This window comes from Podarcis bocagei (assembly GCF_964188305.1).
Source record: "Podarcis bocagei genome assembly, chromosome: 13".
Taxonomy (NCBI): Eukaryota; Metazoa; Chordata; class Lepidosauria; order Squamata; family Lacertidae; genus Podarcis; species Podarcis bocagei.
Window position 1 is genome coordinate 22716858 of NC_138138.1, and position 13383 is coordinate 22730240.

Genomic DNA, 13383 nt, shown 5'->3' on the forward strand with positions numbered 1-13383 from the left:
CGCTAAAATAATATTGGGACCGCTTCCTTTCTTTTAATTTTTAAAAAACCGCAACACGAATTCCAACGCGTCTCATTTTTCCAGACCAGCAGCCTTAACAGCTATCTACATAAAACCGCGCTGCTCCCGACTTCCTGCCGCAAAAGGTTCATTACTTACACAAACTGCATATTTTATTCCTTTATATCCCCCTTTTTTCGGAAATGAAATCCCTTTGATCCTCCCCCATTCCTCTTCCCTGGGGTGAAAAGGGGTGGAATTGCCCTATGTGTATTGGGGGAGAGCCACACCCTGTTTTCCTGTTTGTATTTGTATTTGTTTTAAGATCTCCCTCCCTACAATAAAATAATATACGTGCCTACTCAGAGTTAAGCCCCATTGCGTTCAGTGGGACTTACCCCTGGGTAAATGTGTGTTAGACAACCAAATTATCGGAATAAGCCTAATGTTATTCCTTATTACAACGAAATCGCGCGAACAGGGTCGTTTTAGTTCTAATTAAACGATAAATCTCACTGAAGTGGATTGGGAGTGACTTTGTTTCTGCTTAGATCCTCCAACAGACTTTCCTTCTTTCCTTCCTTCCCTCCCAACTTTTCTGGACTACCTTTCTGCAACAGTATTCCTTCTGCGGAGGAAGAAGCAACAGTGGATTACGCGACAGAGTTGGGCTAACAGGCACGCGATTTTGCGACGCGTGTTGCAAGCAAATATTTCCAGACATACCTTCCTCCTGAAAAACGGATTATTTGTTTTTTATTTTATTTTATTTTATTTCGCCCACCTTTCCTCTTTGCTGTAAGCCAAAACGGAAGACTTCTAGCCAAACTCAAAGGAGAATCTCTCTCTCTGTCTTCTGTATGTACCCTGTAGATCCGAATTTGTGTAAAAGAAGCTGCGTCACAAATTCGCATCTAGGGGAATATGTAGTTGACACAAACGCTACGGAACGCATCCCTCAAGACGAAGAAGGAGGAAAAGAAAGGGAGGAAAAAAGGCGAAGCAAATCGTAAAAAGACTTTCCCTTCAAGGACTATTCCGTGTTGGTGGTGTGTTGTTTTAATGCCAGTGGGTCCCCCGCCCCGCCCCCATCTTTTAAGCATCCAGACAGGTTGATTCAAATTATCGGGTATCTTCTGCGGAACAGGAAATTCGCAGGGAGAGAACAGAACAGTTCTTCCCTTCTGTGTTCATATGCTTGCAGAAATTGTTCTAGAACCATTCCTTTCTGTAAATAGGGCTGAGAGAAAACAGGTCTCTAAGGATTACCTGTTTGGTGCCATCTGTGCGCAGGCGCCACTCAGCACTCAGAAGAGACAGGTCCCTGCCCCGAGGGCTTCCAAAAGGGGTGGATACATTGCGTCTTAATGAAAATGGACATTTAGGAAATAGACAGGAAAATTCAGGTTATGTTCCCTTACTTGAGTACTACTTTAAAAAGCTATTTATGCAACTGGATATATTTTTTTTATCCATCGTATTGTAGACTAACCCTAACTCTTCCTGCTCCTCTGTCTCCATACTTTTTAAAATATATTTTCTCCTCCTGGCCGGGGTGGGGGGAGAACCAGTCTAAACCAGAACCTGTCTTTTAAAGGGATGGGTAACCCGAATTAGTTAATGGCGTTTCTATCGATCTCAAACGAGCTCTATCTATCTTTGCCACCGGCTGGGCTCTATCACCAAAATTTAGGCAGGAGCTAGAAGATTAATGCATCATAAACCGAGGAGAATATTTCCTTTCCTCCCAGTCTCCTAGTTGTTCAGACGACATGTGTTGTTATTTTGCTTTTTCACTTCGAGGCAAACTCTGCCATGGGGAACCGTGTGTGTACACTCTCACATGCACGCTCGCCAGTGATTTTAATTCAGTCAATGCACCGGGTGGGGGCACTTGGATTTTGTGGTGCCCTCTTGGCTATGGAATGATAGATTTCTTCGGGATATGAAATTATATAAATCCTGATATTTAAAAAGTAAATAATGATAACTGTTCCGCAATGCTGAGTCCCGCCTAGGTTCCTGAGTGCATTTATATGTAAAGTTAAGTCCAATTTACTTTAAAACAACCTGCTTCCAAGTTGACTATGTGCTGGCAACGGAAAGGCTAAGAGCGTCCTCCCCCCTCCTTCCCCCCTTCTTGATTATTTCCTTATCCGGGAATCCCAGGCAAACCTCTCCATTGGTTCCTGGGGTCACATGGACATCTAACTTTGTTCAGTTGACGGCAAAAGTAGGAGGGCTCTTCGAAACAGGAAAACGAGTGAGAAGGGGAGGGGAAGGAAGGGAGAAGGGGGAAGGGGAGGGGGCCCCGAAAGAAATAGGAATAAATTTTAGTATATTTTTTGGGGTGTGCGTGTGTGTGAGTGAGCGGGAGTGTGCGTGCCGGCGCGCGCGCGCCCTTTTGCAATTCCAAAATTAATGGCCATGAGTTCGTTCTTGATCAACTCCAACTATGTGGACCCCAAATTCCCACCATGCGAAGAATATTCCCAGCACGATTACCTTCCCAGTCATTCTCCGGAATATTTCGGCGGCCAGAGGCGAGAGGAGAACTCTTTTCAACCCGAGGCGTTGTACCCAGCGCGGTCCGCCTGTAACCAACCATCCTATCCTCCATGTCAGGGCTCTGGGCACCCGGCATCGGTCCTGTCTCCCAGGAGCCAGCGTGTCCATGCTCCAGCTGGACTTCAAAACCATCTCTCCGAATCAAACCACACTTGCGAATCCATCACGCCAAGCCCACCGCCTTCCTGTAGCCAAAACTCTCTCAACCAAAGCCCGTCCTCTTGCAAAGAACCGGTAGTTTATCCTTGGATGAAGAAGGTTCATGTTAGCACGGGTAAGTGAACCTTAAAGTGCCGTTCGCTTTATACTAACCTGCACCTCAAAGTCTTGTTGGGAAGAAGAAGAGAGAGAGAGAGAGAGAAAAGCTTATTGCCCCCGTTGTAAAAGAACCATTCCCCTTGGAGATTTATGGTCTCCCTGTTTGCAGAGCGCTATAATTACATCCTCCATAAATTTTTATTGCTCTTCTTGGCCAACTGCCTTTGAAGTCCCTGTTAACATCCTCCTCCAGTTTCTTTCTTTCCTTCTTTCCCTTCCTTCCTCCCCCCCCCACCCCCGTCCTTTATTCTTTTCTTCCTTTCCTTCCACTGGAGAACGTTCCCCAGGAAAAGTTTGAAGGAGGTACGGGGTCTTTTATTTTCATTGTCGGCTTAAATTGTATTGAAGTAGAGAGTTTCAGCAAACTTCTACTTTGCCATTCTCCAAGGCTGGGGGTTGGGGGGGGTTGTTTGTTTTAAGATGGTCCCTTCAGAGCAACGTTTCAGAGAAGGATGTCTCGTGGGTTTCAATGGGAATGACTTCCCAGAGGGGAAAAAGAAGGTTGCTTGTCTTACGATCGAGGGGTTTGTTTGTCTTACATGTGGGGCAAACTTTATAGAACTTTGAGGTGCACAGGCAACTCCTTCGTACACGTGCAGGAGCCTTAGGCAGCTCGCTAGCTCGATCCTCAAGACGCTTAAGTCGGTGTATTTTAATTTATGCCTATTTAGCGACAGCGATTTGACTGTATTTAGTTCAACCCAAGCATTAAGGCTAAACTGAACTGCAGAGCAAGTTGTAGATCTATTTCGCACTCAAGACTCTGATGCATTATTAGGGTTCTGATACGCATATATGCATTCGGCCTTCCTTCTGTCTCTTCACATTTAGTTACCCAAAGGCTAGTAACACTCAGAGGCTGTAAAACGGAGTGCAGGGCTGTTACGTGATGTTAGGGTTCATAGCTGAATGCAACCCCCCCCCCTCGTCTCGCTATCACTCTCGTCCTTTTTCACCTAACACTGTGATCTATCCTCTGGAGTAACCACAATGATTCCAATGGGATTACTCTACACTGCCGTTTAAGCTTGGAGGACTTAGGCGACCTCTGGACCAGGAGAACAGCCTGGCTTTTAATAGATTGGTGGTTGTTTGGTTTTTTAAAAAGAGCTGTGTAAGGCTTAACATAGATGCAGCGAAGCAGGAAGGTAGACGCGAAGATTTAGGCAGTGAATGGGCTGCATTGGGAGACACTGGGTGGGAGGAAAGGTCAGACAGGGAGACACTCGTTCAAGCGATCAGAATCAACCTTGTGTAACCCTCAAAGTTCTAAAAGTAAACTCTGGATACACCCACAGGAATGGCTGGCATTCGGGCAGTCCAATCCTAGACCTCTTTACCCAGAGGTAAGCCCTGCTGAGCTCCCCTCCTGTGTGGATAGATATTAGAGACTTACAGTCCCACTGAGTTCGATGGGACTCATTCCTACGATCGTTTAGATGGGAGCAAACACGGTTAAGCTTCGTGGGACTTCATTCCCACGGGTCTCCTTTCCGAGTAGGAGGTAAAGATCCAGGCTCTTAGAGTGTCGCTGGGGGAGGGGTGTGGTTTGGGGGACTTGTTTTGTAAAGGGCTGTGGCGTCTTCCAGGAGCCTTTTTTCCAAGAGAAGCTCGTGGTTTCTGTTTCGTTTTAAAGGGGCAGAAGAAGAGTAACGCTCCCCACCATCTTCTCCCCCCCCAACCCTGCTCCCCTCCCTGTTCCTGCTCTCTTTCTCTCTCCCCTGCCCCACTCCTCCTTTTGTGTTTCTACATTCAGTCAACCCCAACTACGCGGGAGGGGAGCCGAAGCGTTCCAGAACAGCATATACCAGGCAGCAAGTCTTGGAGCTGGAGAAGGAATTCCACTACAACCGCTACCTCACCCGGAGGCGGAGGGTGGAAATCGCCCACTCGCTTTGCCTGTCCGAGCGCCAGATCAAGATATGGTTTCAAAACAGGAGGATGAAATGGAAAAAAGACCACAAGTTGCCCAATACTAAGATCCGTTCCAATTCTGCAGCCAGCCTCTCGGCGCAAGGCGCAGGAGGAGGTGCCCAGGACCGAACCAATGGACCAACCCCAAACCCCACCGCCACCCCGACCACCGCCACCCTATAACTGGCCTTTGAGCGTGGCCGCCCGCGAGTGTGTGTGCGTGCGTGCGTACGTGTGTGTGTGCAGATCTGTGTGCTTAAGAACTGATGTGTGAAAGGGTGGGAGGCCTGGTAGTTTTCCTGTTCCTGAGGGAGAAACATGGGGGCGTATGGGGGGAGGGGACAAGGGGGTGGGTGAACTGGGACCACTATTTATACGAGGGGAGAAGAAACAAAGAAGGATGAGAGGGTTGGGGTTTTTTTTGCGGGGGAGGGGGGATTAGTTCTTTGGCCGGAAAGCAGGGTTGCCGTGTTTGGGGGGGTAGCTCCTCTGTTCTATAGGAGATGGGGTTTTCAGATTTGGCTAAGATGGATCCCTTTTTCATCCTTAATCAAGCCAAACTCGGGCCCATTTGTCATGTTTACTCTCGCGTACAAACGAAGGACCTTATGCCAACCATTAGCGCGACAGCTAGAGTCGTCTTTAATAAATGAGGCCCGGTTTCACCTAAGGAGAACTGGACTCTCTCTCTCTCTCTCTCTCTCTCTCTCTCTCTCTCTCTCTCTCTCTCTCTCTCTCTCTCTCTCTCTCTCCCCTTTCGAACACCCGCTTCTTCCACCCTACCCACCCCACTAGCCAGAAACCCCAGTTTAAACCCAGCCATTTACCCACAAGGCGACAGAAAAGTGTTGTTGGCATCTGCTAAACACAGCTCTAGATAGGAGAGGGATTCGAAAGGGGAAAATAGAATTCTCACAGCCCTCTAAGGACTTTACTGGATGATAAATATTGTAATATTCCAAGTAAGGAAGGGCATCACGCGGCGGCTGCGGCGGGGTGGGGGCGCGGTGAGAATCGGGGAAGGACACAAAATAAAAAAAAAGAGGAAGAAGCAATGTAATTTAAAGGCGGCAGGGAAGTACTTCAGGTTAATTATCTAACCTGGAAGACCTGGAAAGCGGAGAAGGGCAGTGCATTTCAGTCTATAAACTTGATTATAGCATAAGGCCATCTGGGTTCCAGCAGCCATGAAAATGGAAGGGGGGGGGTTGGTTCCTTTGTAAATAAGGATGCGCCTTCGCTGCCTTCGCTTCAGTTTTTGAAATGAATGTGAAGATAAAGATGAATTTTCAGGAAATTCCCCAGAGAAGTAAGGCGTGAGGAAAGGAATATGGGTATTCTCTGCTCTCGCTTTCTCTCTCCCCCCCCCTTTCCATCTTTCTCTCTCTCTCTCTTGTCCCCCCTCATTCTCTTCTCTCACCCTTCTCTCTCCTATACTGTATATGACATTCCGAAATGGTGTGATTCCAGAGAACTTGAGGGAGGGGGGGATATAACACTCCCCTCCTTTCGTTCTGTATAATTACCTCTTGTTGTTTTGTGTGATACCCATAAGAACATGTATATAGCAGCAGCCACGGTGGAAAAAAAACAACAACCCCGAAATAAAGCATTTATGGTGAATACGGTTGTCCGTGTCTTTCAGGGTATCTGAAATAGTCGCGACACTATTCCTTTGTTCTGATACTTTTGCAGACCCCTTTTCGATTCGACCAGGTTTTTATTGTTGTCAGTTTCCAAGCCTGCACTCCTCTAATGGAAACAAAAGATGTTTGACCATAGGGTATATCCTCCTTAACTACAGCTAAGCCTTATATGAGGTGATTTATTTCCTCTAAGCATGCATTAATGTGGTTACATTTTGCTTTCCAAACTGGTTCAAACTAAAATAGTAGTCTGATCGTTAAATTTCTACCTGGATGTTGAGACTATAAAGCAGCAGTGTGTTTTCCAAGAGATGTTTCTTCTCTGTCTTTTATTTTCTCCCCCCCCCCGTCCCGAGAAAAGCTACCTTCTTCAAGGTATTTAATACATTTAATGACCATAATTTTTGCACAGATGTTTCTCGGTGTTTGCAGGTTTTCTGTGTATTTTTATATTACAAAGGAGCCAGCCGCTGCAATAGCTCAAACTCTGACAAGCAAATAGATAATCAAGAAGACAAATGACTTCTTTTGTGCTCCATAGCTCTTGTATTAATTTTCATTTTCTTTCTCATACAAAGTATCGAAAATACTGTTTAGGACGAAATAGCATTCCAGTTCTAAGTTACAAATTTTGCGTGTGTGTCTGTGTGTGTGTGTGTGTTTGGAGACGGATTAGAGACCATGCAAAGAAAACAGTAATTTTCTCTTTTAAAATCCCTACTCCTGTCCCTAATACGGTCTTAACACGGTTTGTACCTTGGGGCAGAATCCAGCGGGATGTTCTCCTGCAAACGCTCCATTGCAATGGAGGTCGTATTCATTTCAGTGGAGCGTGTGCAGGAGAAGCTCCTGCTGGGTCTTGCTTTGAGTAGTGCGCAGGAAGTAATTTCCACATGAAGGTTAAAATACTCCAGGAACCTTCCCTTAGGCCACTTGCTATCCATTACTCAAATCATGTGTTACGTTACTGCTTTATTGTACTATCAGAACATATATCTCGATGGGGTTGATACCGATGGCCCAATCCGCCATGCTCACTGTGAACTTAATTTTAATGCGTGTGCATAACCTCCTCTTCCACATAAGATGGCAAACTCTTTCTATGGGAGTCAGTGCAAAAAACTAAACAGACAAAAACAACCTTATTGATTTTCACAGCACCTCGGATTCACAACCCCTTTTACTGTGGAACAACTCCTTAAAGCCATGAGAGTGATTGTAGAGCAAATGGCTTGTTGTGGACAAGCAACCACTGGCCACGATCCACTCCTCACCTAATCCAGGATTTTTTTACCATAGGGCTACTGCAGAATGAATCCAAGGCAGCCAACACTGGTGTGATCTGAACTTCTTTACTTGAAAGTACTATAAATTGAAATGAATGGGGTTAACTTTCGAGTACAGTACTGCGATGCTTGCAGGATGTCCTGGGACAACAGCGGCCTTGCAACGCAGCACATAAGAACTTGGTGCCAATAATTTTTTTAGTACCTTCGGTTGGTTTCTGGTCCATATTCACCTTACAGCAGACCTTAGTGGGTCGATACTTGAGGACACCATGTGAATTAAGCCCTTAGGCATTTTGCTGTTGTTTCTTATGATGCACGAAAGCTACCTCCTGGCAATGAGGACTTGAGGGACACTTGCGAGTAAAAAAAGAAGGGTGTTGTTGCACGTGTATTTCCCTAATCTATGCCAGGATTTTATTTATTTTTACGCGGAAATAAGTTTGATTTTTAGGAAGCTGGAGACAGTATCCCTCTCCCGATGGCTACGTTTCCATTGATTTCAGTGGTGCTGGGGGGCATGTCTCTTGCGCTTTTCAGGGTTACTTCAAGGCATTCCCTCTCTCACATACCCCAAACAAAACTTTTAAAAGCATATGCTGGTAAGAATGTAGCTTCTATAGAGCCAAATCAAAGCTGGAGAGGGTGAATAGGATTTGGGGTGGAGATTTCTATAGGCCCTAAAAGTTCACAAGCATTGTAAGCAGACAGAAGCTGAGAAAAATGTGAGAATTATACCGAAAAAATCATTAATCATTTCTTTTATTCAAATACTTATCCTTTTCCTATTGTTATTCAACAGCAAACCTCCGCAGACCTTCTGTTGGGGAAAAAAGAGTACCCAGGAGCCTTGAATCTTTCAAGATATCTTCAAGAGAAAATATATATCTATATATTAATATATATAGATATATATATATGCACACACACACAGACACTTGAACTTTTTTTTTTTTTACTTTTTACTTTTGTAAAATGGAAGACTCTACTTCAGACATGAACACCACCTTTAACCGCCTGGAGAAAAGATGTGGGAAGCTAAAAAGGTAAAAAAACAACCCCAAACATTCTCTGTGTGTTTTTTTTTAAGGCTCGGCTTGTTCTTTTGAAATTATATATTGCTTCGCTTTTAAGGATGGAGGGGGCGGGGACAACATCAAATGCCTTCTGCTCTTAAAAACGTGCCCTGGGAAGCCCGATTCTATGCAGCACGTTTACTCGAAGTAAATCCCACTGAATTGAATGGTCTTACTCCCAAGTAAGTGTCCATAGGGCTGCAACCTTAGATGAGTTTGCAGCCTTAAGAGGAAGCCCTTCCTGGTGGTTGTTGTTGTTTTAAAAGAAACAACACATGGAGTTATAAAGGCGGGGAAAGAAAGAAAGAAAGAAAGAAAGAAAGAAAGAAAGAAAGAAGAGAAAAGACTGCTAATAAGAGATGTTTTAAAGGAATTATAATGGTTTGATTTTTAAATGTGATTTTAACATCTGGGCTTTTGTGAAGAATGCTTGTTTATTTTCTAAAGACAATGTGGATGAGGGGGGGCAGGAGACTGGGTACTAGAATAAAATAGGTGCCTGTTCTAAAAGGGCGTCCTGCCTTTATTTTTCCGTGGGTTTGGAGTAGCTGGGAACCCTCACACTGTTGTTCTAGAACTCTTTATGCCAGGGGATGTTGTAAGGATAATGCAATGTTACATATTCCATAACTGCAGATAATACAGAGGAGGCGTGGCTACTTAATTTTTGATTTTAAAATATTGCCTTTGGTATTCATGCGCGGGTTTTTGAAGGTTCGCCAGCAGAGGTGTGAGTGAAGAGGTTGTCTGAGCGTCCGTCCATGATCTATCCATCTGCATTTCAAGGTGGGGGGGGAAGGTTTATATTAGAAGAAATGGAGTTAAGATCTGACCCTGGCGAGCTGCGGAGTGAGGATGGAGTTCATCCAAGGGACACGTTTTCTAAGCGATTAGCCTGGTATTGCAGCTACAGAATGACCCCTCAAAACCCCTTGACCTTTTCAAGACTGGACATTGTGCTCGGTGGCATTGCTCTCACGGAAACAGGGGCGGGCTAAAGCAAACTCCGGAGGCAAACGTGAAAACGAGAGCAATACAGAGAACCAACCAACCTCTGCTTTCCTTAGTCTATCGGTTTTCCTTTTGTGTGTGTGGGCGCCTGGCTTTTTTCTCCTCCTCCAGTCCGATTATCTTGTCGGAGGCTATGGCTTTTTGTTGTTGCTCATTCCCTAGCTTTCTTTAGGGCTCACAGTCCAGCAGGTAGTTCTCCTGCGCAATCCTCCTTGAAATGAATGGGAGATGGCCTAAATTTTGGCCGGTTTGATGGATTGGCTTTGAGGCTGCAATCCCATACACGCCTAACCTGAGAGTTGGTCCCCTTTGACTTGCTTCTGAGTAGGCATGCATAGGATTGCATTGTCATCGTGCAGTCCCCCATACTTTTGGTCTATTGGGTTTTCGTTTTAAATAGGTGCAATCCCTGTGTGGCAAAGTACAGTGACTATTATTATTTTTATCACAGTCTTCATCAGTGGTGGCTGTTGTGGTAATAGGAGCCTAGCCACCTTTTTCTGCTTTTACACCTTCTTCTTCCCTGGAAGAACAATGAGCAGTATGCTGATATACGTGGTTTTCAGATTAATTTCTGAGTCCCTGGTGCCTAGATTTGCTGGGTGACTCTAGGGTGACACCCAGATTTGCTGAAAAAGGGAACCTGCATGCGCACCATAGAGCTAAGTTTGTGTAAAGCATGCACACACAAATAATTATGCATTTGTTAAGGGTTCTGGGAACTGCGACTTTGTGAGTGGAAAACTACAGTTCCCATGATTCTTTGGGGGAAGTCATGTGATTTAAATGTGATTTATATGTGTGCCATGCATGCAATGGAAAGGTGGGGTGACCAGGCCATGAATTCGGCACCCCATCTTGTTTCTCATCTTCACCCCCTTCCTCACATTCTTTCTACCTTTTATTCAAGTCAAGCTAATGTCATAACAGCAGTTAGCAACGCTCACTGGTAGATGGGTTCAAAGGCTCTAAGAAAAAGCAAGGAGCCCTTTACAAAAGGTGTCGTTGATGGGTTCCTTGATAAACAAGTTTATTTATTGGGCTGGAGGAAAGCACCTTAAGGCTGTAATTCTACATGCCACTTACCTGGGAGTAAATCCCGTTTAGTTCAATGGGGCTTGCTTCTGAGAAGACATGCATAAACTCGCACTGTTATTCTGTTAAAATGGCTGCCTTGACCTTCTTTTGTCTTCCTTTAGGTATTAGGCTTCTCTCTCCACCCCCCCCTTCCCCCTGATAAATTTCAAGCGTTTATTGTAATGATTTTCTAGAGATCTTAGATCACCATACATTGTGGAATATTCAGGCCCACTAGACTTCTTCAAAAGGAAAATGCAGTGTTATGATGACGTTTTCTTTACAGCGACTGGGAGAGGACCCTGACTTTACATGGAAATGAAACTTTGTGCTCAGGAGCGACTTTTCCTTCATGTTACCCTGTTGTAAATATATCAGAAGACCCATTTATACCACCCCACCTGCAGCCTTCTATAAGGTTGAGTGAGGACATGAACCACAAAGTGGTCCAGAGGCTGAATATTTTCCCCCAGATGTGGACATTTCATCTTCATCTCCAGCTCACTTAATACCTGAGTACTGGCATTTAGATCTGTTTAAAGTGAAGCCAGTGGCACAAACTGGGCCTCAATCTACTCTAAGTGGTTTGTGGACCCGTCTGTCCAGGCTCACCAGAAGGAGATCTCTGTCACCCCTTGCAAAATGTTTACTTTTGGTTGTGCAGTTGGACTGTTATTTAAATCTCAACCACCAAGGGTGCTGGGTGGTGGCTGTTGTAGCAAGATCCCACCCTAAAGGTCCCAGGTTTCCGTAGGCAAAGCAGTATAGGTGCTAAACACTGCAATGAGGTCACCATCCTAATAGCGCAAGGTGGCCAGCTATTTCCTGAGCTCCCCATCCCAGACTAGTTATATATATATATTTAATATATTATTTTGGTGGATGGTAAAAGGAAGAACTATTGGTGTTAGACAACTGCATAAGGAGAGCTTAGGGGAGCAGGTGGTCTACTGTGAGATATAGAACATGGCATTTGTTTGTATGTACAGTATGTATGTAGGTATCTGCTTCTTTCTGGTGGCTCATCTTCTTTGTACTGGCGCAACATAGATTTGTATTTAAAAACAAACGCGCACAGCAGTGCACGTGTGAAAACGCCACCTGCAGTTGTGTGGTCTGAAAGCAACTGCGCCTACTGGCTGCCCTGTATCCTTCTTTAAAAAGAGGTTTTCCCTAGTCGCAGATGGGCTGAGCCTGTGATTTATTTATTTAGTGGCGAGGCCAAGGCAGTCTGCATATGCTCTGAGACTCTCTCTCTTCCCCCTTCTTTATTCTACACATGGTTATTTCTTCGTATTATTTCCACTATTATCAGTGCATGTACATATAAACCCTGTCTTTATCTCCTTATCTCCCTTTTCTTCTCTCCGTGTGTTCCTTTGTCTACACACGTTGCACGCACGCGGGTGCGCGGGCGCAAACACCCTCCCACAAACCGGATCTATGTTACAACCCTTCTACCTTTCCCTTTGGAAACGTCCCTTTCAATGACAGAGAAAGAGGCGTGGATCTTAGCTGGCCAGGGGAGCGGAGTTTGGGAGCTTTCTCAGTTTGATCGGTAGCACCCTGGCAGATTTATGATCCCCAATAAAACCGGCGTGTTTAAATTCGTAAATCAATCTGCCTTTCCCACTATATAAACGTTCATTTTATCTTGAGAGAGAGAGAAAAACCCCGCTCTGTTTCTCGCACCTACCAGGGCGAGAAGAGGCGCTTCCTTTCCTTTGAACTATAGAAGACAGAAACATCTTTTAAAATCAAAGTTGTTCTTTTTTAACAAAAAAAAGGGGGGAGGGAAGGAGGGGGAAGCAGACGGATTTTTGTTTCCTTTGCAACCCAAGGATTATAGACATGTTTTCTTTTCTGCTCACTTTTCTTCTTCTTAAGAAATATATATTTTTATAAATATCACTTTGCCTCTCTTTTAATGTCTCCGAGCAATCCGCGAGGTTTAAAAAAAATCGAAATCTTATTCTGGCTCTCTCTCCATTTTTATCTCCTCTGTAATTTTTTTTTTAAATCAGTTGTTTAAGTGGGCCAAAAAAGCCCAACTTTTTATTATTATTATTCAGCAATGTCTCCTCACGGCAGTGAACACTTGCAGTCAAACCCTCTTCTTTCCCTTCGCTGGCTTCGAACCATTTTAAGATTTCTCCCAAACCCCTTTCTTCTGCGATAGCAGGCCCCACTGATGGCAGTGGGATTTCCTCCCAGTATTTAGAATGGGATGCAGCTGAAAAATCAGTGGGATTTGCAAAACCAACGAGCCCTTTCTTGGAAGTACGTTCGAACGAAAGTCAGAATGACTTGCAATGTTCCCATCGAACAAACCCATTGATTCGCTTGGCAAAAGGGTCCCGACTGATTTATCCTGGAAGATCGCAGCTTTTACTTGTAAGCAAAGGCGTTTGGAATCGAACCGCGTTTGTTTTCTGCCGTTACGCTTCCACCCCAGAATACTGCGATTAAGATTTGGGGTGGGAAACA

At 44.8% G+C, this 13383-nt stretch overlaps 2 protein-coding genes across 6 annotated transcripts in view; both read left to right on the forward strand.

Annotated features, from left to right (window-relative positions):
• Nucleotides 1–13383, forward strand: part of HOXB3 (homeobox B3) — an 88514-nt gene that overhangs the window by 37333 nt on the left and 37798 nt on the right. For all 5 annotated transcript variants that reach the window (XM_081166679.1, XM_081166681.1, XM_081166676.1 and 2 more), the window contains exon 2: nt 8535–8778. The gene's annotated coding sequence lies outside the window, so the exon portion shown is untranslated. The remainder of the gene's footprint in view (nt 1–8534; nt 8779–13383) is intronic.
• On the forward strand, nt 2294–5143 carry HOXB4 (homeobox B4). Its single transcript, XM_081166881.1, has 2 exons — nt 2294–2842; nt 4643–5143. Exons 1-2 carry the CDS (start codon nt 2422–2424, stop codon nt 4981–4983), a joined length of 762 nt encoding a protein of 253 aa, XP_081023007.1. The 5' UTR covers nt 2294–2421; the 3' UTR covers nt 4984–5143.